At 52.1% G+C, this 27,954-nt stretch overlaps 8 protein-coding genes across 8 annotated transcripts; 5 read left to right on the forward strand and 3 right to left on the reverse strand.

Moving 5' to 3' along the window:
* Nucleotides 1-1,596: 1,596 nt before the first annotated feature.
* MRS44_006853 (uncharacterized protein) lies at nt 1,597-4,946 on the forward strand (the record flags this gene model as incomplete). The annotated part of the gene is made up of 4 exons (XM_046274496.2): nt 1,597-1,673; nt 1,733-1,845; nt 1,897-2,013; nt 2,071-4,946. 4 exons carry the CDS (start codon nt 1,597-1,599, stop codon nt 4,944-4,946), a joined length of 3,183 nt encoding a protein of 1,060 aa, XP_046139515.1.
* Nucleotides 4,947-5,222: 276 nt separating this feature from the next.
* On the reverse strand, nt 5,223-6,446 carry MRS44_006854 (uncharacterized protein; the record flags this gene model as incomplete). Its single annotated transcript, XM_046278102.1, has 1 exon — nt 5,223-6,446. One exon carries the CDS (start codon nt 6,444-6,446, stop codon nt 5,223-5,225), a length of 1,224 nt encoding a protein of 407 aa, XP_046139514.1.
* A 1,237-nt stretch (nt 6,447-7,683) lies between these two features.
* Nucleotides 7,684-11,509, forward strand: MRS44_006855 (uncharacterized protein; the record flags this gene model as incomplete). Its single annotated transcript, XM_046279261.2, has 2 exons — nt 7,684-9,242; nt 9,943-11,509. The coding sequence occupies 2 exons, from the start codon at nt 7,684-7,686 to the stop codon at nt 11,507-11,509; spliced, it is 3,126 nt and encodes a 1,041-aa protein (XP_046139513.2).
* A 506-nt stretch (nt 11,510-12,015) lies between these two features.
* MRS44_006856 (uncharacterized protein) lies at nt 12,016-13,023 on the forward strand (the record flags this gene model as incomplete). The annotated part of the gene is made up of 1 exon (XM_065621903.1): nt 12,016-13,023. The coding sequence occupies one exon, from the start codon at nt 12,016-12,018 to the stop codon at nt 13,021-13,023; it is 1,008 nt and encodes a 335-aa protein (XP_065477975.1).
* An 830-nt stretch (nt 13,024-13,853) lies between these two features.
* Nucleotides 13,854-18,228, forward strand: MRS44_006857 (uncharacterized protein; the record flags this gene model as incomplete). Its single annotated transcript, XM_065621904.1, has 8 exons — nt 13,854-15,881; nt 15,958-16,383; nt 16,472-16,778; nt 16,835-17,190; nt 17,245-17,562; nt 17,619-17,813; nt 17,877-17,961; nt 18,020-18,228. The coding sequence occupies 8 exons, from the start codon at nt 13,854-13,856 to the stop codon at nt 18,226-18,228; spliced, it is 3,924 nt and encodes a 1,307-aa protein (XP_065477976.1).
* A 685-nt stretch (nt 18,229-18,913) lies between these two features.
* On the reverse strand, nt 18,914-19,938 carry MRS44_006858 (uncharacterized protein; the record flags this gene model as incomplete). The annotated part of the gene is made up of 2 exons (XM_046279833.2): nt 18,914-19,656; nt 19,710-19,938. 2 exons carry the CDS (start codon nt 19,936-19,938, stop codon nt 18,914-18,916), a joined length of 972 nt encoding a protein of 323 aa, XP_046139509.1.
* Nucleotides 19,939-20,665: 727 nt separating this feature from the next.
* Nucleotides 20,666-21,721, forward strand: MRS44_006859 (uncharacterized protein; the record flags this gene model as incomplete). The annotated part of the gene is made up of 1 exon (XM_046279832.1): nt 20,666-21,721. One exon carries the CDS (start codon nt 20,666-20,668, stop codon nt 21,719-21,721), a length of 1,056 nt encoding a protein of 351 aa, XP_046139508.1.
* A 1,038-nt stretch (nt 21,722-22,759) lies between these two features.
* Nucleotides 22,760-27,945, reverse strand: MRS44_006860 (uncharacterized protein; the record flags this gene model as incomplete). The annotated part of the gene is made up of 2 exons (XM_065621905.1): nt 22,760-27,139; nt 27,178-27,945. The coding sequence occupies 2 exons, from the start codon at nt 27,943-27,945 to the stop codon at nt 22,760-22,762; spliced, it is 5,148 nt and encodes a 1,715-aa protein (XP_065477977.1).
* Nucleotides 27,946-27,954: the final 9 nt, after the last annotated feature.

The raw sequence follows: 27,954 nt of genomic DNA on the forward strand, positions 1-27,954 counted from the left end.
TCCTCGCTGAGACCTGCAGGCGGGGAAGTCGTCAGCGCCGACCGGTGAGGACGCAAGGGGTAGCAGGCTGGCTTGGGAGGTGTTCCTACGGTCTAGGCCAAGATGGCATGCTGTTCTAGACTTTGACGACGCCAATAGTTGTGGCAAGGAGAGAGAAGGGAATAGTTGGCCTATTCAATAGTGCAGTCGAATACTTACCATCTCATGCCGAGAAAAGCTGAAATGACGCTTGTACGAATTGGACTAAAGATGCTCTCATGTATGACCTAGATTTATCGGTCCATGAAAGGCGACAGGGGGCTGGCTGAAGGTACGGTACGTCCTTCAGCCAGCCTCAGTATCCAGCCATGTCTCACGACCAATTGCGCAATGTTGATCAGCCAAGCTGTTATGGTATGGCAGTTGATGATGATTTTTTTTCTACGTATCAGTTGCGAGTAAGCTAGGTACTACCTACCTTCCGTTGAATTCTGTAGTAGCGATCCAAGCCCAAAAGTGGAGGACGCGGCCAACCATGTGCCTGCGGGACCCGGCACAGTTAGTTGCAGATTCACAATTTGCCTCTATCCGGTATTCCTCGACTCTGGTCTCGACTACACTACGCATCGCTCTGGTCTCAGTAACCACCTCAGACATGGAGACGACCCTGATCAGCCATGAGATGAGGGCCGCAACACCAGCAAAGAGATGCACAAAATCATGCTCATGTCACTGAACTTGCTTGTCTGTGAGGATGAACTGGGTCTTCTGAAATCTACTATACGAATCCGTTTGCAAATATCTTTAAAACGAGAAAATACTAGTGAGATTCATTCTAGTAATGGTTCTTGAAATGATCATGGGTTTCTTCCTCGTTTAGATACCAGCTTATGACTCCAATACCTCACTTTGTTCATTCCATCCCAGTTGAAAATCAAGCCACGGGCTCATCACAGGCGATCAAGGCTATCAGGCTCTCAACAAAATCAATGATTCTTTCGTTATTGATTATCTGGATGGCATGTTGAGACTGATCCAGATGCAAGTTCAACTCCTCACCTTGTGGCGTGCAATGCCCAGAGCCGCCTTGCTCAAAAGAAGTCGTCAGCCCGCCACTTGATCAGCCACGCCACAGCAGCATGAACTAGCAAGTTCCAGAGTTTCATTCTTTAGTCACGCTTTGTTGTATTCAATCATCTTCTCCCTGATTGACGGCATTGAACTCGAACCATCCCACCGTTCTAGGGCGTGCTTGCATGTCAAGGTTGCTAACCATGCTTCCTTTGAGTGTCATATTTCTTACTATCCAAGAGGATACTTTGTAGCTCCCATTTTACGTCGACAAGAAACCGTCGACTATTGGAGGGGATGATTTAACTGTCATTCATGTTATGATGAAGCCAGTCTTGATGATGAGAGGTCCTGTTTTGAACCGGATAGTCCCCTGCTCGCCTACGCTTAGCCTCAACCATAGGGCAAACAGGTGGTCGGCGTAATATTACGCCGCGATCGCCCATCTACGGCTGGCGCCTGAGGCTGAGAAACACACCTCTCAATAGCATCGATTGATGTTGCCTATTCCTCAAATCATAGGCCACTCCCGGTTCAACTCTAGATATGGACGATGCCAATTCGACTCTAGCCGACGACGTAGAAGTCATCAACATTGCGTCGCAACAGGTAACCCAATGCAGGTACGTACGCACCTTGACACCCCTCATTGCATCCATAATAATCATTGATAATGCCACAGCGACCGGTGCCAGGATAATGACGAGCTATATGAGGCATGGACAGTAGTGGGCGTGGCTAAACCGCAAGATACTGCGAGCAACGACGAGAACAGTCTTGTCGAGATCTCGAGCGGTAGGTCGATCCCCCGTCCAAGGGTCTCCGTCTGTCGTTGACATTGAATAGTTTCAAGCCCTCTACACGTTCAGTTCAGTGATCTTGAGATCACTGATATCCCGCAGCCCTGGATCCCCTGGCCGTCGAGCCTGCCTTGGTTCCAGTTTCAAGATCGTTACTTCAACAGTAAGCCACCCTTGAAGATCCTGCTAGCAGTCAAATCATTGACTTAGAACCCCGCAGACATCGCATTGCGAGCCATGCTCTCCAAGGAGTTGAACCTCGGGCCTAATGCCACCAGCAGGGAGACGGTATCGAGGATGAGCCTGGCCATCATCTCACCGAAGTACTCGCTCACAACAAAGGCCGGCTTCAACCTTGCAGTGTTCAAGGCAAATAGGATCATGCCAGAGCAGTTTGATGGACAGAATGCCGATCGAATCAAAGCACTGATCAGTGCCAATCCGCTCGAGGCAAAGATGCAGGAGTTTCAACTCTTCGCATACCAGCTCTCCAACAGTCTCATTGAAGATGAGGATGACGAGTTCGTTGACGAGAATGGCAAGTATACCAAGATCATCGAGATATTCCGAGACATAGGCCTGCCACAAGCTGTGTGGAAAGACTTGTTCTCCAAGAGCCGTGATCAACCGACTGGTAGGGCGTTCATCGAGGCACTCTTTGAAGCTGCCGTCAACACCCAGACACTTGACATCTGCGAGATACTCCTTGAGACGGGGGCGGACCCAGACAAGATCATCGATACATGGGCAATGGGATGTCTCGCGCGGCCGCTTCAGCTCAGCATGGATTGTCGCGTAGGGGACGTGGATCTCGCACGTCTTCTGATCCGGTTCGGGGCGGGCGTTGACCTTGTGACGGAGGAAGACCAAGAAAAGCCCTTATTCAAGGCATGCAAAGAGTCCACAGCCGAAGCCGTGCAAGTATTGGTCGAAGCTGGGGCGGACATGATGCGGATGGAATGGAACGATAACTTGTTGACGCAAGACTCGGCTCTTACAAACGCAGTGGATGCGGACTGGAGGATGGCCCATATACGAGATGAGGAGGACGAGGACGACTCGGCGAGCTCCGGGAGAGATCGACCCGGCCTGAAGTCTCTCAGATACCTTCTGACCCTGTATGACCAAGTACGGCATCATGACTTCATCCAAGACGCCTTCATCAGAGCGGCCTCTGAAGACCGAAGGGACATGCTTATGGACCTACTGGGAGCCGGTGCATGCATCAACGAGAGATCACCTGAAGGGCACACGGCTCTCATTGCCGCTGCGTGGCGTAGCTACCAAGGCAGCAGCTCGCGGATGGTCAAGATGCTACTGGATCTTGGTGCCGAAGTCGACCTCGCCATGCCAGACTCGAGCATCACGGCCTTGCACATTGCTACAGCCGAGGGCGACGAGAAGGTAACAAAAGTTCTCATTGCTTACGGAGCAGATATCAACGCCATTGCGGTCAATGGAGGAGGCGAAGACCGTCGCCTTCTCGGCTCACATTTTGAAGCATCTGGGGTTAGTGCGGACGCATTATGCGAGATGAATGCCTGCCAGACACCGCTACAATTTGCGTTGTTTAGGAATAAGGCCAAGGAGTCGCGTTATACTACGCCAAAACACGGAGGTGTGGCCCTGGCTTTGATCGGTGCTGGGGCCGCTCTCAAGCGTGGTGACGTTGCAAGGGCTTGCTGCTTCGATAACATTGATCTTCTGCGCGAGCTATTGTCCCGCGGCGCCGATGTGAACGAGTTGGACTTGGCTGGGCGGTCCACGTTACAGGCTTGTCTCGAATTTGGGAACGTCAATCTAGTTGGCTGCCTGCTCGAGGCGGGGGCAAGTCTGCGCGGGTGTAGGTTGCATTCCGTCATGAAAAGCGGTCGGCGTGATGTTGTTGAGATGCTCATCAGACATGGAGGCGGCGCGGTCGTTGGGAATGATGCCGAGTGCTCACTTCTTGAGGCTGCTGCTTCGAGCCGAAACTGGGACCTAATGGTATGGCTGATGGAAACTCACCATGTTCCGTACGATCAAGGTGCGCTATGCGCTGCTATTTGCTCTAGCATTGGTAGCAACAGAGGTAATGGCGGCTACCTCGAGGCGCTACTACAAAGAAGGCCTGACGACATGGTAGGAGGAAATATGGAGGCCACAGCCTTGGGATATGCCGCTTTCCACCGCCATAGGTGGGTGCTTGAGCGCCTCCTCAAGCTCAAGATCAGCGGGTGTTGTATCATTCCCGTTAAAACCGATGGAGACTGGCTTCATCTGGCAAAAGGGCACCCTCGGGTTATGTCCAGGGCATATGAGAAGCAGTTCTGGCGCGATCCAGAGATGGCCCGGTGCTCCGTTCTCGTACCTGCCATCCACGGCGGTGACTGGGAAACTGCACAACAACTGCTGGAAGCCGGCTTCAAACCGGACAGGCTATGTCTAATCGTAGCCATCCGCAGACAGCCAGTTGGGGCCATCGTTGATCTGACGAATCGGCTGTCACGGGTTGACAGGTTCGAGCGCGCCAGGAGCGACCTCGACACGCCTCTTCAAGCCGCTGTTCGACACGGAAGACTCGACATCGCGAGATTTCTACTATTCCTCGGCGCTGACGCCAACGCTCCAGCGTCTGAGGAACCAATTGCCGACAATGACTGGTCGAATCCAGTCTTTCCACGTACTGCCCTTCAAGCCGCTGTCGAGAATGCTGACGACAAAATGGTGGACCTACTCCTCAAAGTGGGCGCAAACATTAACGCACCGCCTGGGAAGGACTCTGGTGCCACGGCGCTGCAGATTGCGGCTGGAAAGGGGCACATGGATATGGTCAAGAGGTTGCTAGCTCTGGGAGCAGATGTTAATGCACAAGGAGCGGTTTGGGAGGGCAGGACGGCGTTGGAAGCTGCTGCTGAAGGAGGGAGATTAGACATGGTGCAGTTTTTGCTAGAGGCGGGAGCAGGGGTTCCAAGTTACAAGAGCCGCTGGCGGGGATATGGGGCTATTGAGTTGGCTGAGGAGAGGGGACATGATGCAGTTGCACAGGTACTGAAACTGTGGAAGGAGGAGAAGAAGGTAGATGAAAAGCAGGGTAGAGATGGTGGACTGTGGTAGGGGGATGAGACTCGAGTTTTGTGTGTTGGTGGGATGCGAAATCAGCCTGTAAGCACAACCTCTCAGTGTTGACAGCGATCAAATACACTCTTCGGGTACCAGAACAGGATAAATAAAGAGTGTTGAGCGAATTTAGAACCATGAGACGCGATTAGCAGTCAAGAATAAGCTGTAGCTTAGACTGTTCATGTGCTACCTACATTCATTTCTACCAGTAATCCATAGAAAACCCGATTGACAATTACGCTTGGCTTCCAACTCCCAGCATAATAGATATCAGGACGATGAAAATGGAACGACGATAGGTGCAGTTGGCACCAGCGTAGCCAAAGACAGATGGGGCCAGCTCAGCCCGTGAAAGTTGAGCAAGACTATCTGCGCGTACTGTATCTGTGTATAAGTCACAGTCATTGTCTTGGGGCTCGTCACAGGCCCTGGAGGCGTCACAGAAAAAGTCGGCAAAGGAGGAGCAGCCTTGCCCTCGACCGGCTTGAAGTTGGGCTGCAGCAAGAGGGGCTTGCCCGGCTTGTAGCTCTCAATGGTAATCTCAGCCTGCACGGTCTCGACCCAGAATGTAGAGTCCATCTGCACAGCATCTGCGTTGGGGCCCAAGGCGGCGTTCTGTCCGACTAGGAAAGCAATGTTGGCCGTCCCACCCCCGGGCTCGGCCGACGTAGACATCGTCGTGACTGCAAATGTGCTCGTCTGTATGATGTTGAGTTGACTGTTGATGTCGTTGAGAATCTGTGCTGGGTTGGTGAGAATGCCCTGTGTGATGGTGCCCTGGACTATGAAGGGGGTGAGATCTTGCGGCAGGCGTGCTGTGTTCACATTCGAGGCCTGCTGACTGGCCTTGGGCTTGAGATCTCCCGGATTCCCGATGGTGAAGGGAGTGATGGATCGTGCGCCAATGTCTGGCGCTGACTGTACCACAGTTGGGGCAGGACCCTGTGCATTGATGGTGGTCCCGTGCGGGATCGAGCCTAGGCGGACCAGCGTGTTTCCCAGCTTTGGGTTGGTATCGGTCTGGGGAACGTTCAACCAGAAGCCAGTCTCGGTGTGGATGCCTGTTGGAGGACCATCACCCCTGCCTGTGATCGTGTTGGTCACATCGTTGACGGTTTGGAGGTAGGAGACTCCATTGAGGCAGATGTCATTTTGCTTCTCGAGGCCACGATTAGGAACTTTGCCGAGAGGTGCAGAGAAGGTGAGCTCCTCCTGAGTCAGATTTAACTCGAGGACGGAAACATTGGGAGGTGCAGGAGGAGCAGGGATCACAGGGTTGGTGAAAGTGGTTGTTGTTGGCGCGACACTATTTGGGCGGAAAATGGTGTTGAGGCCAGGTCCTGAAAATGACCCAGTAAAGCTGGCCAGAATTCCTAGGGGAGGCGAAGGCTCGTCCTTTGGAGGAGGACGGATAGGATCAAAGTTGACTTCATCAAAGTGAAAACCTCTCGGAAGGTGAATCCCAGCATGACGCGGCTGGCTATCAGGAGCCATGATGCTTGATTTGCGAAGTGAACGACAGCTGAACTGATCTGGTAGACTTCGATAGTTGTAGTCAAGATATTTAATCCTACAAAGCGAGATTCAATGAATGGTCTTATATTCACATGCAAGTCGTGATGAACTGGCATTTCATGGGTCTGTGAGCATCCAGACTCATGTCACATATCTGAGGCAAAAGCTTGACATCTTCACCGCTGCCTAATCAGTCACATACCGCCTTATCTCTAGAAAATCTACACTGAAACCATATAGTTATCCATCTGTGGCTAGCTGAATACATAGAATTCTTCATCTGCCGTCTCAACACCCAATAACCATGCTCGGATTAGAGAAGCACCTGATGGGTCTATGAACATCTAGACCGACGCCACATATCTGAGCTGAGAGTGTTACATCTTCAGTGGAGCTGATCAGCCATATCTCTGTAGCAACTGTGTTGTTTCCGTTGAGTTGCTTGGAAGCCCCCGCCGCCTGGCCTTATGGAACCTTTTTGGCTCTGACCCCAGACGATCTATACTAAAGCCAGATAGCTATACTTTGGTGGCTGGCTGAACATAGTAGAGTTCCGCATCTGCCGTTTTAACACCCATGCTCAAATTACCTAAGAAAAGCCCTCATGGGTCTACACGCATCGAGACCAACGCCACATATCTCAGTTAAAAGCGTAACATCTTCAAGGCAGCCGATCAGCCGTGCCTTAACCCGAGACAATCTATACTAAAACCAGGTAACTATACTTCTATAGTTAGTTGGATACAGGTGAATTTCTTATCTACCGTCTCAATACCCTGTGAGCATGCTCAAATCGGCGAGCCGAGCTTCTGCGGCTAGCTGAACCCGCTACGAAGCCATCTGCTCTGCGTCCACGCCGAGACGGCACCGGCCACTAACGACCAGGCTACGCCTGTCACGGCCCGTCCCGGTGAACCTATCCTGACAGGAAGTGGAGAAATATTGTTATCCATGTCTCAGTAAACGGCACTTGGCTGAGAGGTGAAAATCCTGGAATGTGACTATGCCGTGTGCGCCACGAACTGACCACTCATGATCATTGACATGGGGAACGGTCGGTGAGGCGACGCAAGCTCCCACGTGTTCAACTGCCTTCCCCAATCAAGGTCTGTAGGGAAGTATAAAGAACTGTGCTCGGACCGGTTGCCTTGGTTCTGCAACCTCTTCAGCACTTCACTACTTGCAAACACTTCGGCTATTCTTGAGCATCATCAAAATGGATCCAACTTTTCAAGGCAACCAGTTTGCTCCAGGCACAGCTGCCTACAATCGTGCCAATGACCTGTACGCCACCTCTACCTACGGCCAGTCGCGCGACATGAACCCTGGAGAGATCCTTCAGCCTGCAAGCATCGAAGACATCCAGTATGTCGTCAAGGCTGCTGCCGCGAAGGGTCAGCCCATCGCCATCAGAACTGGCGGGCATCAGTACAGTGGCGCAAGCTCTACCAACCCCAAGGGTATCCAGCTGGACCTGAAGCCTACCTTCCGACGCCCCAACATTGACCTCAACTTGCTTCGAGACACGGCCAATGACAAGGTCTACCTCAGATCGAGTGTCAGCTGGTCACTAGCTGAGATCTTTGACTTTCTCAAGGACAATGGCGTCTTCATGCCGACCGGGCAGTGCTCCACAGTCTGCCTTGGTGGGCACGTCCAGACTGGCGGCTATGGAATGCTTGCACGATCCTTTGGCCTTCTCGGGGATTACGTCCGTGAGCTTGACATTGTTGACTACAATGGCGACGTGGTCAAGGTGACCAAGGACAGCCATCCCGACCTGTTCTATGGCCTTCTCGGCGGCAGCCCCGGCAACCTAGGTGTCCTGACGCACTTCAAGATCGAGGTCCAAGACGACAGAAAGTATCAGGGCTCCAAGGGTCTATGGATGGCCTTCACCTATCGGCAAGATACGCTCAAGGCCCTCCTTGACATTCTGGTCAAGAAAGGAGAGGACCCCAACTTTCCCCGCGGCTACGACTTCACTGTCAACATTGTCAGCAGACAGGCCAATCTGCTGGATCTGTTCCCGGGCTCCGAAGACGAGCTCAAGAAGAGGCTGCCAGACGACATCCACAACGGCAAGGACAACATTGCCGATGTGCTCAAGTTCAAATACGCACTGATCGTCGTCTACGCCCAGTGGGTCAATGTCGGAGGAGAGCCGTACTCGCCTGAACTCTTCAACCAGATCAACAAGGTCCCACACGAGTTCAAGTTTGGCAAGGAGGCCCCCGAAGGAACGCCAATGTCTGTCATCGCATCCATGTGGCTCTTCGGAAGCCCCCGCGAATTTCCCTACCCCTACGTCAAGCGTACCAACAGCACCGAGTCGGTCACGCTCTCCAAGACCGGCTGGGCGGACTGGTTTTCTGGCCGAATCAACGAGGTGATCAAGAACAAGAACAACGGCCTCTGGGTCTCATCTCAGCTGCAGGTATACGGTGGCAAGTACTCAATGTTCCAGAGGAATGCGGGCAATGGCACGGCCTACAGCTTCAGGGATGCCACCTATTCAGGCACGTGGGATGTGTTCTATCAGGGTACGAAAGAGGCAGCGGAGGAGTGGCAGGCGGTAAATGACGAGGGTGCGAAGACGCACTTTAGCGAGCAAGATCGACGTGTTCTCTGGGGATCGTACGGGGACTGGAACATGAAGAATGTCTGGCAGTTTTATTATGACCCGGCCACGTACAAGAAGGTGCAGAAGATTAGGGGGGCATTTGATCCCAAGGGAACCTTTACTGCGAACCCATTCTGCGTCGAGGCATTGAAGTAGGGTAGCAGAGACAGCTCGAGCAAGGAGTCACTTAAACAGAGCAGAGTTTTTAGTTATTACCAACCAAGTAGGGATCTTGATCTCAAAAATTGTTCGCTCTCAACCCTCCTGACTCACACCGACAGCCGAATACCCGACTTCTCTTAATTATTTGGAATTCCAGCTTTCAAATAAGCTTATTTATGCGGCCCGCCTCACGATGATGACGTTATCTCATCTTATGCTCCCCAGCGCTAATGAACCACAATCCGTAATCCTTGTGGCTGAGCCAGCGATGTGAATGGTCATATGGGAGACCCACCTTGAATTCCAAATTCTTTTCGGGGGGGCGGAGCTTAGGTCGAGGCGGAGTCGTCCGAGCAACCCCTAGTCATCATCACCAGAGCTTTTGCTGTGACAAATGTCAAGGTGATATAAAGGCCGAATTTCGTCTCGTTTATCGTGTATTCGCTGTTGATGCAGATACATCTCAAGTACAATGTCTAAATCCGATCAACTCTCGCCGCCCACGGCCTCGGAAAGGGGCTCCGCCTCTAGCGTCAGGTCTCGACGAAGTCACACAAAGTCGCGACATGGCTGCGTGAGATGCAAACAGGGCAGAAAAAAGGTAATCGCCATTCTTTGCGGTATCTCGAGCATTGGCTGATTCGAGTAGTGTGACGAGCGCAGACCGCAATGCTCGCGATGTGTGGACAGGAACCTCCCTTGTGAATATGCCCGACCTGCCAAGGTGGTGCGGAATTTGGACTCGTCTCCGTCGCCTGCCAGCAGTGCCTGGAGCCAGCTTCAGAGCCTGACAATTCCTAGCCCCAATTACGCGCACTCAACTATCACCTTGGGCTCTACATCAAGCGTTTCTCCGAGTCTGTCTCCAGCTCCTCCAAGCATCAATGTGGACGTGGAGTTGTTACAAGCCAACGCGCAACAAACAAGTACCCTGGACGCGACAGAGCTAGAATTGCTTAGCCACTACCTCTCACACACAGCCCGCTCTCTCGCCTTTGACAGCCAGGACCTGTACGCGCTTCAAGTTGGCTTCCCCAACCTCGCCTTCCGCAGTAAACCTGTCATGAGCTCAATACTCGCACTCGCAGCTGTATGCAAGTGCAACGACATGATTGTGCAGTCCGGCACGCGACAACCCGACCAAGATCAGCTTCAAAAGCTCTTGACCCTTGCGGATGAGCACCACAGGGAATCACTACGCCAGACACAAGCCGACATTCCGTATGCCGACCATTACGATCATATCGTGGCGAATGCACCATTGATGGTGCTCTATGCCTCAGCCAGTCGTTGCGTCCGTATACGACTTGCCCAGTTCTCTACCCAAGATGACGAGTCATGCTCTGATTCAGGCTCTACTGAATGGCAATGGATGTCCCTTATCCGAGCAGCGCATTCAGCATATACTGGACTGCCTAGCTCGAAACAAGGCGCCGAATCTTCGACAAGCTGGGCTGAGAATCTTTCAACACCTAGTTTCACCCACCAATCTTTCGCCAGCGAGACTGCCTTGGCCGAGGACGGACCCAGCAGGCAAACAAGGGACCTTCTTCTCCCTATAATAGCAGCTACTTCCGGAAACGCCCTCGAAAAGCTACGTGCCAGAGCACACATGATCGAACCTATCGCAGACATGGCATCTTGGGAAGATATGCTCAACGGGGACGGTATTCTTCCACAACAGACTGAATCATGGAGCAATGATATCCATGCTTGTTTGATGTCGTTGGATGTTCTTAGTGACATTATGAACGAGGTGTTTCACCCCAACTCGGAAACGTCGCCCTATTCCCTCCCAGACTCTCCACCTTTCGGCCAAGTCTCTGGAGTTTCGCCATGGTTGAGGAAATATCTCAGCCGTGTAACTTATTCTTCGCCTTCCAAACCATGGAGGAGGACCATCATGTGGTTTCTGAACCGAGTCCCGGCAGAATATCTAAGCCTCGTCCAAACAAGCCTCGATCTCGTCCCCAACAGTCACAACAGTCAGACCGAGCCCTGCCTGGACCCTAGTCTTGGCATGCAAGAAGTCAATAGCGTGTCCCAGCTCGCCATAGACATCTTTGCACACTGGCTCGTTCTTGTGATGCTGCTCGATGGAGTCTGGTGGATTGGCGGCATCGGAGCTTGGGAGCTGGGGCGAGTCATGTCTTGCATGGGCAATCAAGATTGGCTTGGTCAATTTCAAGAAAAGAAGGAGGATTGGTGGCCCAAGAGTATGTACAACATTGCAACGGAGATACGGAAACATGTGTAGAGTCAGGATCTCGACATGCCGCTTCACGATTACCCCTTTTCACAGTTTTCTGTTAATAGTTAAGAGGAAGAACGATAGATGAATACCCCATTAGATGATCAACTTATAGACTTAATGAAATAACATGCTTAAGACAGAAACTCCATCCCTCTTTAAGTGGTACTAGCCTAGGTATATCCAGGTACACAACTCCAATCCACTATAAATGTTTCATCTTCCCGATTAGATTACGCCCACATGCCAAACCTAAAGAGGCTGAGAAGTTTTTGTCGGGCATACCAGAGCCAAATTACCAAATATCCAAGGCATAAAAGCATTGACGATCGAGTAAGCTGACGTCGATCCTGGTCCAGTCCCGGGATGGCTGCGGGGCATTGCACAGCCTGCCTGCGAAGATCTCTTCATTCATAAACAACCTATGACTACCACTACCGTCTTACAGGCTCGATTCTAACTCCACTAACTTTGGCTGATTGCCTTATCCGGTCTATATGACCTCTATCACCATGCGCTACCTTACTCAAAGCCTGTCCCGGGCGACCCGGACACCACATCTGCCCATGATTCCCCAACGCTTCCCAAGCTCATCGAGAAGTCTCAGCACTGGAGCCTCATTTACGGCCGCCGGTGAGACCCTCATCCTCCCCTCAGGGCGCAAACTCGGCTACCACACATCCGGCCCTGCCACCGGAACACCAATAATGTACATTCACGGGCATCCCGACTCGGGAATCACCATCACCGGGCCACTTGAATCTCGCATCGCGCAGGATCTTAATATCCGGTGGATAGGTCCAGACCGCCCAGGAGTAGGCCTCTCAACACGATACGACGCTCAAGAGATTCTCGACTATCCCGCCGACATCGATGCTCTCGCCAAACACCTGGACCTACCCCGTTATTACATCATTGGTACAAGTGGCGGTACAGGTTTCACGTTGACATGCGCAAAAGACCTTGGGCCGTCAAAGTTGAAGGGTGTTGGCATCTGCGCGGGCATTGGGCCTTTAGAATGTGGGTTTGACAGTATGGATGAAACCCAACGGAAAGCTCTAGAGGCATGGCGAGATTATCCAGCCGAGTTCAAGGAATACTACGAATCAGAATACGTACCGCTTGCACAGCAAAAGGACATAGCTGCGCTCGCAAACCGACTCCGCGGCGAGTTTGAAGCAAGTTTCACAGGACCTGATCTTGAGTTCATGATGCAGAAAAATGTACTGAAAATGTCTGTCAGCTCTCTTCGTCAGGCGTGGATTCAAGGAGCATGGGCACACGCCAAAGGCATGGAACTTCACTGGCGGCCTTGGGGGCTCAAGCTGGAGGATGTGGCGTTTCCCTCCATCAAGCTTTGGTACGGCGGAATAGATAAGAGTACGACGCCGGTGATGGGCAAGTACATGGCTAATAGGTTGGAGGGATCCGTGTACAAGGAGTTTCCAGAAGACAGCCACTACACCATATGGAGGGAGGGAAATCTGGAGAAGATCGTACGTGATCTGTTGGAAGAGTAGTTCCTGGGATTTTGAAGTCTTCTCGAAATCCAAGCTAGTTGTAACAAAAATAGTGGATATCCTTGATAAGATTATCTAAGAAGACTTCAATTCGAATCTATATGATTTCCAATGAGACCAAGTATCTAGGCTACGGTGTTCTGGAAGGATAGTGCCGGCGTGTAGCATCGCCACTTTTAGGGAGGGCAGCCCAGCCTCGCCCTAGCACAGCTGTGCACCTAACTTCCGAACCATAGAAGCTATTAACCCCTATTTGATCAAGTGCCGAGTATGGCGGGGGAGCAAGCCATCCGCCATGCAGGCTCGTTGTTCAAACCCAAGTTGCGAACATCAAGGTGGGAACATAGAAGGGGGGTGAGGGGGGCTACATGGGTACAGACGACAGGGTTCACTCTCAGCTCTGCACATATCACATATCAGGGCGTTTAAGTGCAAACCCAGACCAGTCACGTCGCGTGAAGCCAAAATCAGGCTGTACCGCAAAGTTCAGCTCCTCCGAGCTTTCCCAATAGGTAAGCCATTACCAACGCAGAATAAGGAGGGAAGAGATAACAAAACGCAGGTCAGACTCGCTTCTCAGATGGCGTCTGCACTTTTGATCGTAATGGGAAGTCAGCTGAAAATTCTTGCAGGGCAGTTTGAATTAGTAAAAATACTTCGGCCTGCTTACCTGGTCTCTCTTCCTAGGTAGACTACCTGGGTATATAGCTTGCATGAGCAGCCTGATCTTGCCCCCAAACCACGAACGGAAAAAGCCCACGAGCAAGACTACACTAAATCCTCTCTCATCGTCCGCCCCATTGAATATCCTCTTACCCGTCACAACACACATGTCTCACTCTTCGGCGAATCCAGGTGCTGGCCAGTCCGAAAGCGATGATCCGGATGGCGGTCAAACCAGAAAGAACCCAGAAACAACAACAGACAGTCACGCTACCAAGATCAAAGATGAACCCTCGTTGACCGCAGATGAGACCGCAGATGAGCGAATCGTCTCTTGGTACACGAAGGTTGCGAAGCCGGCTGGCCACCACGAGAGAGCCGAAGATGGCGCCCGAAATGACAGTAGCCTTTCCGAGGACTGGAAATTGACACCATTGCATGAGCTAGTAGAGCGGACAGATGATGACGACGATGGTCTGCACGAGCTCGAAAGGCAGTTGGGTCAATGGAAGGACATCCTTGATGTCCGCTCCCCAGAAGATCAGGAGACGGCGCTCCACATGGCTATTCGGAAAGGCTTCAACGAGATGGCACGTCAACTCCTCGCAGCTGGGGCCAAAGTCAATATCGAGAATGGAAGCGGAGAGTTACCATTGCACGTGGCCTGCGACTATGGAGACCAACAACTGGTGGAGGAGTTACTAGACAAGGGCTCCGATCCCGAACACAAGGATTCGTCTGACATTTATCCCCTTCATTCAGCCATCATCCGTGGCTTTGGAGTCTCAGCGGTGCATGGTTTGCTTGGCCCTGGAAGATTCGTCATCAACGAGACCGTCGGCGGCGCACACTGGACTCCGCTCAACAAGGCTATATACTACAGGCATGAGGATGTGGTTGATGCCCTTTTGGAAGGAGGAGCAAGCCTCCGCATCAAGGACTCAGACGGATGGACACCCTTGATGACAGCAATCAGACTGGGTCTGTACAACACCTTTGCCAAGTTACTAAGTCATCTGGAAAAGAATTCGACCGAACGGGATGTTGTCAATATGCCAGACAATCATGGCATAACGCCCCTGATGCAACTATGTACTGGAAACCTCAAAGAGTCGATTTCCCACATTGAACACCTTCTTCAAATGAACCCAGACGTCAATGCCACCGACGAAGACGAGCAGACTGCACTACACTACACAATGGCCTCCTTAGAGTACTCCATGGAAACAGAGGCACAGCTCTACGGAGATGTGGCGTTGAAACTGATCAGGTCGATGTCTATCAAAAGTCTTTTGCATCTAGACAAGGATGGAGAGACTGCTTTCGACGTTGCATTTGACGAGGATGAGAAAGGCCAGGAACTTGCCTTCAAGCCCTTGCTGGACTCGCTGGTTGATCGCCTCGTTGAAGGCGAATCAATTGAGGAACCTCTTTGCTGGGCCGTATACCGCTTAGAGCGACATCCGGTTGCTCTGAATCTTTTCCAGAAGAATTTTGCTGAAGAGATTCGCCAAGATCCCAAGCGCGGGCAATGGGCGATAGTTGAGTGGGCGATTTATGCACGCATGCCGCGGGTACTCCTGACCTACCTTCGAACATTAGGCGTGGAAAGGAGAGTCAGCGAGGACGACAAGGTCGACAAGAGCATCGAGAATGGCCAGAAATTGGTTAAAACATTAAAGGAAGAAGTGCGACAATCTTCGACACCCTTGGCGGAAGAGAAGAGACGAAAGGGAGAGCGTGGCCCGGCGAGCGGAGCCGATTCAGGCAAAGATGCCCAAGTCTTGAGAGATATGGAGGACATCCTGGACTATCTCTACCCAGAGAAGGCTAAAAAGCCCACCAAACCTTTGGATTTGTCGAAGCCAGAGAAGGGCATGAAATCGAGCTTGGACAGGTTCCGCGCAGCAATCATCCAGAGTACCTTTGTCAAGTTTCGAACGATACAGGAAGTCTTGTATGATGACGACTCGATGGCGCACATGCAAGACATTGCCAAAAGGCTGAAGCAATTCGAGTATACGCCCAACGTGTCTTCCGAACAAGCATCGCAAACCTCCGAAGAGCTCCGGGAAAACACCAAGGCCAGGGCTCAGTTCACTTGGATCCATTTGCCGTCAACCAACGTAGGTTCTTGCCCGAGTTTCACACATTCAAGACTTCACGCTGACCAAGAGCAGATGGTTTGGATGGAGGTGAGGACCTGTTTATTCAGGAGAACTTTTTTAGACTATGAGAGTAACACATATGCTAATTTCATTTGTGCTGCAGGATACGGCGAAGAAAATCCTAAAAGGAGAAGGGTGTGGAAAGAGCGAGGCCGAAAAGGTGGCCTCTTTTTTGCGAAGTAGCTGGATCGAAATCCCAGACAGAACATCCACTTCACGGTTCATGAGGCCTCGGTATGTTTTCAAAGAGACAGAGAATGCGACTAGACAACAACCAGAAGACGAGAATGAGTTGAGAGATGCCCGTGGGCGAGGGTCTACTCAAACAGGCAACCGCTCGCGGCACAACAAGGAACGAGAAAAGCCCAGCAGCGAAGACGATCAAGGGGGAGACCAAAGCATTTCCCCGGAGGAAACTTCTACTACTTCAGGCCGAGAACTGGAAGAAGACCAAAACAGCGATCAGGCAGTTGACACGGATCGTGGCGGCGCAGAGAAAGGCAAATCGTTTGCCGTTTCGGCAATCTATGTCAGTATTCATCCCCCAAACTGTCACGGTCTTTCACATTCTCATACCAGTTGAGATGCCGTATCTGTATTTCTCAACATACCACCAGAACGAGAGTGGCGAGCAGATGGCGGGCACAGAAAGCCCTTCAGGCCTCGAGAAAAAAGTCCAGGACGAGATAACGGCGCGCCAAGGACTCTTCAACGCGTACAAAAACTCTGTGATTCACCAACCCACGACCCTAGACGAGTTCTACTATCAGTTTGCATCAGACAAGGACTCTTTCGAGGACCGAAACACGCGCAACAAAGATCAGGTCGTCACAAAGTATCTGCGGCGAGGAGTAGACATGGAGAAGGAAAGATTCTGGCCTTTGTTGCGAGTTAGCCAGCTCTGGATCTGGACCATCGACGAAAGTATGTTTTCTATAACCTTTAACCACGCCTTAATTACTTGCTAAACTGTTTCATAGAGTGGTTAATTACCTCGACCTCCTGCGCAACAGACGATATTCGCGACAATCTCGTGACAGACATTTTGGGGCATCTTCAGAGGCAAGTCGAGAATGGAAGCCGTCGACTAGGACCAACCTCTGCCACTGAAATGAGCAGGGTAATTGTCGACTATTGCATTGGTACCTACGAGAGGAAGCGAAGGCGCCAGAACGTGAAACGAAATGAGGACCAAAGGCTCCAAACAGACGGCACAACCACACAGGACCAGCCTCAAGGAAACACGGACAGGGTGAATCAGAGCGGTACTGAAGACGGGAAACACAAAGAAGAGCGATCGATCCATCAAATCTTCTCAGACTCCATCAATGAGATCGTCCGTACCGCCGGATCGCCCCAGCAGCTTGATCCAAGCTAATCTTCTTCATAGGCGAGAAAAGAGTCAAGCTTGTTCAGTTTGTCATACGGCCGCCATGGCTATGCAAGAGAACCAGAAACTGGCCCTGACTCTCACCACGCATCCGAGATAATGGAGGGTCTCCAGGATGCTCTCAATACGGTGGCAGTGCAACTGTGCCAGATCAAAGACATCCGCGACGAACTCAACATCCTGAAGTCGATTGCAAAGTTTCAGCGCAAAGTCCAGTCGACCATGGCTGGAAGCGGTGCCAAAGAAGAGTTTTCAAGCTACTATCTCTTAAGAGACCTCGACGAATTGGACAAATTTTCCAATCAGACTCAGGAAGCCGTTCGTCAACTCTCGACCTTTTCACACTGCCGCGAATGCTGACTGTTGGCTGATAGGTCAAGACTGCACTCACACTCCGGGAGAGCGATATCGCCAGCTTCCAGGCACAGATTGCTAATTGGCAGGCAAGCGAATCCGTGAGGCAGGGGAAAGAGTCTGTCAAGCAGGGCGAGGAGTCTGTGAAACAAGGAGAACAGGCTGTGAAGCAAGGGAAAATAGTATTGGTATTTACCCTTGTCACAGTATGGTTTGTAGGTTGATCTTGTCGTCCGGGATACCGCGGAAGGGCCATCGTTCACTAAACATACTTACAGCTCCCTCTCTCATTTCTCACCTCTCTCTTTGCGCTGGACGTCGCATCCTTCATGGACACTCCTGCCTGGGCTTTCTATGTTATTTGTAAGCTTTTATTCGCGTTTCGATATCCACGGGAACCCCGTACTAACTCTTGGTCTAGTTCTCGTACCATTGATATTTCTTGGATCGGCAGCTATCTACGTCTGGAAGAGGGAGATCAGGGATCGTTTAGCAACCCTCGAAATTCTAGATAAGAAGACAGGCGAAGAGGCTGAGAAGGGAAGATCAACCGCTCGATTTACACGGATTAAAAAAGCACTGAGGAAACGAAAAGGGATTGATGTGGAGCATGGAAAGAGTCGAAAATAGAGGAACTCGGTTGTATTGCTATTACTTCTTAATGAAAACAGATAGTAGGGCTTTCTTCGTCGTGGTGGCCAGCAATCCAAACTATGCTCGTTATTAATTCTTGGACTGGATTTGAATCCTGAACGGTCATCTGGCTCAGTTATCCCATCGAGGGCCGGGCTTCAACTATAACAAAGAACACATTATCAACACATCATAGCATCATAGCATCATATCCTAATGCTAACACAGTGGCCTCTAGCTTCAGTACATCTGTCTATATCATTTCAGGTAATGAAACCCTCACGGCTTCGACTAGCCATCTTAGCCATCTTTACTCTCTTTGGTGTCACTAGATTCCTTGTTCTACTTTAGACTGACTTCGGTGGCTTTCAATCACTAGGTAGATACAACGAAGAAAATAGGGGCAGTCATTTGCTGACATTCAAGGAGGGGACGCTGCGCGTTAAAACATGCAGCCTGTGTCTAAATATGTCCAAGGTACGTCACAGTTCAACCTCTCCCGTAAATCGAGGAACCGATCACACCAGAGCGCCTATAGGTGGTTGATCTTCAAACTGCACTTCGAATTTGATTTCTTGAACAAGATGTGAATCATTCCTATTGTCACTTCTACACACGCTATTATCATACTGTTTGTAACCCCAAAATGCCTGTCTATGTCCCCTGAGGCAATGTGCATCGCTCACAGCTTCGACTCCTGAGCCCTATGAGCAACCTTTTCCGCAATAGCCAGCTGAACCTTTTCCCTCGGCAGCTCCTCTATCGGCCTTCCAGTCCAGTACTTATCCTGCTCCAGACCCTGCCAGATCAAGGCCTCAGTACCAAGAATAACCTGCCACCCATTCTCCTCAGACAGGGCACCCAACCGTGTAAACGGTGTAGGGTTGTAGCACATCTCCAAAATGGCACCCTTGCGCTCCTTTTCCAAAAATGTCTCGGTAATCCGTCGGGCGAGAATCTCCTCTGTTGTTTGGGGCTCAAAGTCTGGCACGCACGCCACGATGGCGCCGGGGCTTTCGAGATCCATGGCCTGCGAGACCGTTTTCACGTGGACAAGGTCGTCGCCGTAGCCGCGCTCCGCACAGTCCTTGATGACGGCTTCGACCTCTGACTCGTCGCGGTTGACGAGGTAGATGGCCTTGACCTTCATCCACTTGCGCAGGGCGTAGATGGCGCTACGGGCTGCGCCGCCACCGCCGACCACGAGCGCGGGCTTCTCGTGGAAGACGCCGTCTGGGTCGGCGATGTTTTGGTAGAAGGCGTCGCGGATGCCGATGACGTCGGTGTTGGCGCCGCAGAAAATGCGGCGGCCGTCTTGTTCCCGGAGGAACAGTGTGTTGCAAGCACCGACGTCGCGGCACTCTTCAGTCAGCTCATCCAAGTAAGGGATGATGGCGACCTTGTTGGGCATTGTTACCGAAGCGCCTTGAATCTCATTAGCCTCACTCCTCAATGTCTGAGTGAACAAAATAACTCACCGTAAAAGTCGGGGTGTTGGGCAAGCTTCAAGAAGGAGGGGATATCCGCCGAGTCGAGTCGGACCTGACCCCATCGCAGACCAAGATCTTGATAGATGACATTGTGAAGAAAGGGTGAAAGGGAATTGGCCAGCTTCTTCCCAAAGAGGTATCCGTGGCGTTGAAGCCGCGAGACTTCGCACGAGGCGAGCGAGTCCCCAGAGGGATAAGACACTTCTTGGACAGACATATTGAGAAAAGACTAGTAGGAGAATCTGGGGTTTGTTTTCTCTGACCCAACGCTAGGACTCAGCTCTCTTCAAGTAGTGTCCACTAGGAAGGCAAGAAAGGCAGGGAATTGTCATCAGAGATCTGAGAAACTCGGTCCAAGTTCATGCGAGATCTCTTCTCCCCCACGATAGAAATGCCGAGAAGGCGCAAGGATTTTTCCACCGGGTACAGGCCCGGAACCTGCATTTCCCTCCCTCTCCTGGTGGAACAAGGCATTGCCGATAGGTTGAGTTTTTCCCCACACCGGGTAAAGACTTAACCAGCCGGGGGATCCTACACCACCACCAAGATTACCCATGATGCATCATGGAAGATGGGCGGAAAACTGTTTAACTCATGGCATATTGGACGGTTGGTTCCGCCTCGTGACAGTGCCGATGACGCCAATTCCGCCAATCTACCATACCTCTGACAGGGGGGACCAATGGCTATTGGCGGTTGGAGGAGGTTATCTCAAGGGGACTCTCCATCAGGGGAGCTTCCCTCGTGGTTGATAAATCATGTTGCCACTGCATCAGAGGTAGCTGTTTCTCTTCGGTGATTCCTAGACAGTTTCATCATAGCAAGTTTCAATCTCTATATACCATCCTCCAAAGCTCAGCTCCATCATCAAGTCCAGCATCACACAAGTCGCCCACAGCAATTGATTCTATTCCTTTACTCAGTATCAATATCACATATTCATCATGGCACACAAGCCTAGCATATGCACAATGTCCCTAGGACGCTGCTTCGCTGGCCACTCCCTCCCACACAAGCTCGACATGGCGCAAAAATACGGTTTCCAAGGCATCGAAGTTTTTTACGAGGACCTCGTAGACTTTTCAAAGTCCTTTCCCGGCGGCGGCTCCCCCGAGGATCAGATCGCAGCCGCCCGTGCCATCAGCCAGCTCTGCGCCGCCCGGAATCTCACCATCATCTGCCTACAGCCGTTCATGCACTTTGGCGGCCTCGTCGACCGGGACCAGCATAGCAAGAGGATTGGCGAATTGCAGCTTTGGTTTGAGCTGGTCCATGCTCTGGGGACCGACTTGATCTTATTTCCGAGCAGTTTCCTTTCTGAGGATGAGGTTACGGATGATATGGACTTGATCGTAGCGGATTTCGTCGAGGCGGCAGAGATGGGATTGCAGCAGGAGCCAGTCGTCAACTTTGCCTACGAAGCACTATGCTGGGGCACAAGAACCGATACTTGGGAGGCGAGTTGGGATCTTGTTCAGCGTGTAGACCGACCCAACTTTGGCGTATGCCTCGACAGCTACAACATCCTCGGGAGAATCTACGCCGATCCCGCGTCACCAACCGGAAGAACATCCGACTGCGAACAAGCAACAGTCGACTCAATCAAGCGAATCCTCTCCGATATCGACATCACAAAAGTATTCCTCGTCCAAGTCGCAGACGGCGAACGCCTCTCTGCTCCTCTAGACACATCCCACCCCTTCTACAACCCCGAGCAACCCGCCCGGATGAGCTGGTCGCGCAACGCGCGCCTCTTTTACGGCGAGCCCCAATACGGTGGCTACCTACCCTGCAAACAACTCCTCAGAACTGTCATCCAAGGTCTCGGCTTTGAAGGGTGGCTGAGCTTTGAGGTGTTCAACAGGAGACTCGCAGAGCCGGATGCAGCGGTGCCGGAGGAGATGGCGAGGAGGGCGGCAGAGTCGTGGGTCAAGATGAAGGCGGAGCTTGGGTTGCGGACGGAGGATGAGATGCAGCCGAGATTGCAGGCGATGCTGTAAAAGGTTGAAAGGACTTTTGTTTCATTTTTCTTGTCGCGCACGATAATACCACATAGCAAGTAATGCCCAGAATGTATATCATTGATGACACAAGTCGGACTGCTCCGAACTTCTCCGTTGGGCCTTAATTGAAGAACGAACGCGCAGCTTTACCGATGAGCCCGTATCTTAATCAATAGAGACACACGTTGGCCAAGGTATCTAGGCAAAGAGACGCCGATAGCTTACGAATGATAGGGTAATCGGAGCATGCATCATCTGCGCATGCATCGCAACAGCACCGTTGATAACCTCGCGCGTCATCTCTTACCTCGGATGCACTCGGCCCGCGGGTCCTTGTTCAATGCAGGAAGAACGTTTGAGGTCTCTTGAATGCATGGATGGCTGTTGTTGCAGGTCCTGGTGGCTGTGTGATGAACGCCTTGGTCAGGCTGACCTCGAGCAGGGTCAGCAAAAAGCACCAAGTAAGGACAGGTCCTCGATCTCACAGTACCCAAACAAGACACGAATATGTATGCGGCTTAGCTTCTTTCACGGTTGTGATAGAGTCCTTAAGCCTACTGCTTCAACTACCCTAGTCGCAATGACTCCAGCCCTTAAGACGATGGCAGATGGCGGGTGCTCAATTGACCAACACCAATGGTCACCAAGGTGTCAATCATCACAGCAGGAACAAAATAAACATGATCAACTGAAAGCAGGATAGGTGTTTCTCATCCAATTCTTACAAGTCTACCGATGCGCCACGTCAAGGACACAAAACCGTCCCCTTTTGACACTCCAAAAAACTCCCATAGATGCAATGAACCACCATCGCCCCCTACAGTTCAGTTCGTACAATCCAGGAACCCCCACCCCCTATAAAACACCCAGTCTACAAGTAAAAGCCGCCCCCCCGTGTGCTGTTGTTTTTTTGTCTCCCCTTTTTAGCCAGGTTGCCTGGTTCCCCAATGGATGGATGCTAATATACAGGTGTTTTGTGCGGTGCCGTGCTCACTCCTCGCGGCGGCTATTATGATGCGTTTTTGGGCCGTTGCTTCATCGTTTGCGTGTGTCCTTGCCCTTCTTCTTCCCCTTCTTTTTGTCCTTGGGCAACTCGAGCTTGGTGCCCTTGAGCTGCTCTGCCATGATGCTCAGCATGTAATCGTCGATGGTGCGCATCTTGTCGCCCCATGCGTTGTACTCCACAATCTGTTCCGCTTGGGGTGTGTCAACCTCATCCAATCCCCCATCCAACACTGACTTGCCCGCCGGTGTTCCCTGCCGCGCCGTCGAGGTCCCAGAAGCGGTATTGCTGGGTTTCTCGGTGAAATCGGCGTCGTCAGCTTGGATCTCCTTCTCCGCCACGCGAGCGGCTGCAACATCCTCTCTGTCTTCGGCTTGCTCGAGTGCTCGCCCAACTCTGAGCTGGTCTGAGCTGGTATCGGGGCCACCAAGAACTCGGTCCAGGGCGGCATCAGCGGCATCCACGCCTTCACTAGTAGAGTCGACCTTGTCGCCAAGAACATCCCTGACCGACATCTTGTTGAAGTAATCGGTTGTAAACTCTCCCTCTTGGATAACCACGTCGTCGAGCATCTGCTTTTGCGATGCTTTCCGAAGGATATTGGCCTCGATGGTGTGCTCGCTGATCAAGCGATAGATGTGCACATCACGCGTCTGTCCGATACGATGGCATCGATCCTGGCATTGCTTGTCCATGGCAGGGTTCCAATCTTGATCATAAAAGATGACTGTGTCGGCACCTGTGAGGTTGATTCCGAGACCACCCGATCGCGTCGACAAGATGAAGCAGAGGATTCGAGGGTCGTGATTGAACCGGTCTGTAAGAATCTGACGTTGTTCGACCTTGGTGGCACCGTCCAGGCGGAGGTATTTGTGGCCGTGGATGTTGAGGAATTGTTCGAGAATGTCGAGAACCTTGGTCATCTGCGTGAAGATGAGAGCACGATGACCACCAGCCTGGAGCTTCCTCAGCAGCTTGTCCAGAATTTGAAGTTTGCCGCAGTCATATTGGAGTAGACGCTTGTCGGGGAACTGGATGCTAAGTCTCATCCGACCCTCATGCCAGGGATCTAGTGGCGCTTCCTTGGGTAGGAAAGGTGCCCATCGAACAGGTGCCGATAGCTTGAGGTCTTCATCTGTAAAGGCTTGCACACCCTTGCGCCCAAGCACGAACTGCTCCATGTCTCTGGTGACAACTGCCGGAGTCACACATGAGAACTTCTCAATGGTCGTCTTAAAGCTGTCGGCGCGATGGTTAATGGTGGGGATCATGGATTGAATAGTTGTCGACTCATCCTCGAACCAACCCATAATTTGACGAGGAACCTTGGGGCGCGGCTTGTAGGGTCGCTTGTCGGTGCCAATGGTGAGCAAGTCAATCAGGTTCTTGCCATAAATCGGCCTTTGCTGCCGACGCAGTGCATTCAAGTAGACGCAGTGTTGAAGCTCCTCAAACCGGCTCCATCTTGCACCACTCTCGAGATAAGCGATGCTAGATTCTACCGTCGACGGGTCAAGAGTCGAGTACGCCTGTTGCGCTCGTGTTCTCTGAACTTCACGGAGGTCCATCAACACCCGGTGCGAGCTCAAATGAGCAATCCGATCGGCCTGAGTGGTTGTAAGGTGCTCATAATGAGTCGGGATGAGGTTGAGGAAGTCTAGATTGACAGCGCTCATTGGCTTCGGTGCCAATAGCAGCCTCTGTACCCTTTGCTCGACCACGTCAAAGTCGGAGACGACGGATTTCTGCATGCGGAACGACGTCATAATTGGTCGGTCGACAAACAGATCTGGATGGTTGCACACTTTTCGAAGTTGCATCAAACAGTTGATGATGGAAAGGTAGTTGCCTGAAGCCAACGTCGCCTTGGTGTCTGTCCGGGAGAGGAAGCCGTCGTACAGTTCGCGTTGACGTTTGGAAAGTCGGCAAAACTCGACGTGTTCGTACTTGGCAGGCATCTGCTTCTCAACATCGGCTTTGAGACGGCGAAGCAAATACGGACGAAGCACTTTATGGAGCTTGGATATGATGGCTCTGGCCTCGTCATCCATCTGTTCCCTCCCGCTCTCAAGAATCTGGGTCTCCGGTTTGTGGAACCAGTCGTGGAACTCCTGCAGGTCAGCAAACCCGCCGACGCCATTCTCAGCCGGCATGAGGAAAAACAGAAGTGACCAAAGCTCGGTAAGGTTGTTCTGGAGGGGTGTTCCAGTAAGTAAAAGCCGGGAATGAGTGTTGAAACCAAGAAGAGTCTGCCAGCGCTGAGACTTGAAGTTCTTGATGTTGTGTGCCTCATCAAGAATCATGTAATGCCAGCGTCGCCGTTTGAACACCTGTTGATCTTGGAGCACCAGCTGGTACGAAGTAATGCATACGTTCCACACATCGTCATTGTTCCAGCCTTGTCGCTTGCGTTTGCGTTCCTCTTGTGAGCCATAGTAGGCCAGAATCTTGAAACCAGGGCACCACTTTTTGAACTCCATTTCCCAATTGAGCATGACACTGGTCGGTACCACAACAAGATGTGGCCCCCATACCTCATGTTGGCAAGCCAAGTGTGCAAGAAGGGCGATAGTCTGAATCGTCTTTCCCAATCCCATTTCATCGGCCAGAATGCCATTGGTGTTGTTGGCGTACAGGCCGGCCAGCCAGTCAAGGCCATCGCGTTGATATTCTCGTAGCGTTCCACGGAGAAGGAAGGGCACTTCGGTTTTATGATTGGCAACGGGCTGGGGTGAGGTAGATGCGCTCACATCAGGCTTGCCAGCAGGAGCCTCCGCAGGAGCCCCCGCAGACGATGCAGTATCGAGCTCGGAAGGCTTGGTTTCCGATGTAGGCGGAGGCGACAGGCTGTGTGTGGGACTAGGTGGGTTTGTGACTGGCTCGGTCTCGGGGCTGGGCAGTTTCTCTGGGCCTGCAACATCCAAAGGTTGCTCAACCCGTTCCTCGCTAGGTTTCTCGTCGGTGCCTGTCATGGTGACTTCGTGGCCTGGTTCTTCCACCATCTTCGTAGGCGAGGGTACGTTGGTGGTATCGACACTGACTGTGGGTAGATCCTTCAATTTCTTCTCATCCGAGGGAATTCCCTCAGGCTTCGCCGGTTCCGATACTTCTTGATCCTCCGTCCCTTGAGCGGCCGGTTCGCCATTTTGAGAATGTTCGGCGCGGTCTGGATCCGGGAGCTGGATCAAGGACATCTCATCTTCTGGATCCGAATCGCCCTTGTCCTCTGGGGCGGGTGTATCCTGGGTCGCTGCATCGGGCATCTCGGCATCGTCATCAGCTGGAGTTTCCACGCCAGCCTCGTCGTTGATCTTCTTGAGCTCCGATTTTCCAAAGAACAATCCCAGCAAACCACCTGCCTCCTCCTCTGACTCCTCTTCCGATTCGTCGTCTTCGGCTTCCTCGTTGCTTTCCATGTCACTTGAGCCCAGATCATCGTCCATGTCCACGGATTCATCGCTCGACTCCGGGTTCTCGGTAGCTTGTGCGGTATCGGCAGCATCTGTATCTTCGTGGTTCGGTCCGCTCGTCGGTGTTTCCGTATCCGCCGGCGTTTGCTCGAGATCTGGAATGTGGGCATACTTTTCTCGTAGCTGTTCCTGGGTCAAGTTCTCATCACCCAAATCCTTTGTGTCTTCCTCTTCCTCCTCGCCTTCATCGTCAGATGACATTATGTCGCTGTCTGGATCATCATCCTCATCGTCGCCTTCGTCCGAAGCAAGGCCCAAGTCGTCATCGTCGTCATCCGCTAAACTCATGTCGTCGGTGAGTTCGTCAAACCCATCCTCTTCGTCTGATGGTTGCTCGGAATCCAATCCCGCGCGCCGCGCTTGGAGTTTCTGCTCTGACAGGTTCACGGCTTCGTTGAGTGCTGCCTTGACTCTCTTCTGCTCTTCTTGTTCCCATTCGACCAATCGTCGGCGATTGACTTCGACACGAACATTCTCCCACGTGCCAAACATGACCTTGACCACTGTCCGGTACCGAGTTATCCATATCTCCCTCTGTTCGGCTTCGATTTCTTCTGCAGACTTGGGTTGACGCCGGAGCCACTCGTCGCGACAGGCTTCAGCAATCTTCTTGGCCGTTGATCGGTGTCGCTGTTGCTCCGCGAGCATGAGCTTGCGAAAGTTCATCATGGCCTTGACCATGTGGTCCTGACGAGCCCACTGTCGAGGTGGTTCCTCCTCAGGCTCTGGAAGAAATATGGAGCATCGCCCCTGGGAAAGCATTCCGCCATCTTCAACTTCTTTCTCAATTCGAAGAATGAGTTGAGCATCCTTCTCAGCCATCTCATCAGTGTATTGGGGGCCATCTTCGGAAGCCTGCAAACCACCCTCCTCGACAGGGATGTCCCCACCTCGAGCCCAAAAGTCTTCGAAACTTGTCCCAATCTTGGGTCTCTTGCGAACCTGATCAGGGTGCACGAGAGGGATATCACCCGATCGACCGACTCGTAGCTTAATTCGAGGGGAACGGGTAGTAGCGTCACGCGCGGCTTTCGAGTCTTGTGTCTTGTCGTTGGCATCGCTAAAGCGCGCTGATCGTCGGGTTCTGGTTGAGGATCGAGAAGGTGGGGAGAAGGACTTCGACGGCGATTCGAGCGAGAATATGTTCGGATTTCTGCCGTGGGTTTCTTGGATGAAGATTTCGGGGTAGATGCGGCCGTGGACTTGGGCTGCGCTTTGGTGGCGGGGGTCGACTTGTGCGAGCCATTCGGTAGTTTTCTCGAGTTTCCATTGGACAGTTGAGGTTCGGGTTTCGGTTTCGACGGACTCGACTGCGCGCCGGCGATAGATCGTCTCGTAATTCGAGTCTTGCCCTGGGGCTGGAGTTCGAGGGGTAGAGTGTTGATGCGACCAGATTTGCGTCGACCGTTCTCAGTAAAGGTGGTCGGGCCGTCAGCAGCTATCTTCTTCCACGGCGGCGACTCGATCTTGGGCTTTTTGGGCGTGGCGTGGGGCGTCGATTCTCCTGTTCGCCTTCTCTTTGCTGGTCGCTCATGGTCATGATCGTGGCCATTGGGCAGCTCATGTGCGTCGCCGTTCAAGGCCGACGTCGCATCTCCCTTGGCTTCATGACCATCGTGGCCGTTCATCGTACCGTTGGGCGCGTCATCTCCGTTGGTGCAAGGCTCGAGCGCGTCTTGCTCAGGCTTGGTGGCATCAGAGTCCGACTTGGGCAGCACGTTGACGGGCGACGACGCGGTCTCGGGCATAGTAGCAAC

Source organism: Fusarium solani (assembly GCF_023522795.1).
Source record: "Fusarium solani strain SB1 chromosome Unknown bctg00000003_1, whole genome shotgun sequence".
Classification (NCBI taxonomy): Eukaryota; Fungi; Ascomycota; class Sordariomycetes; order Hypocreales; family Nectriaceae; genus Fusarium; species Fusarium solani.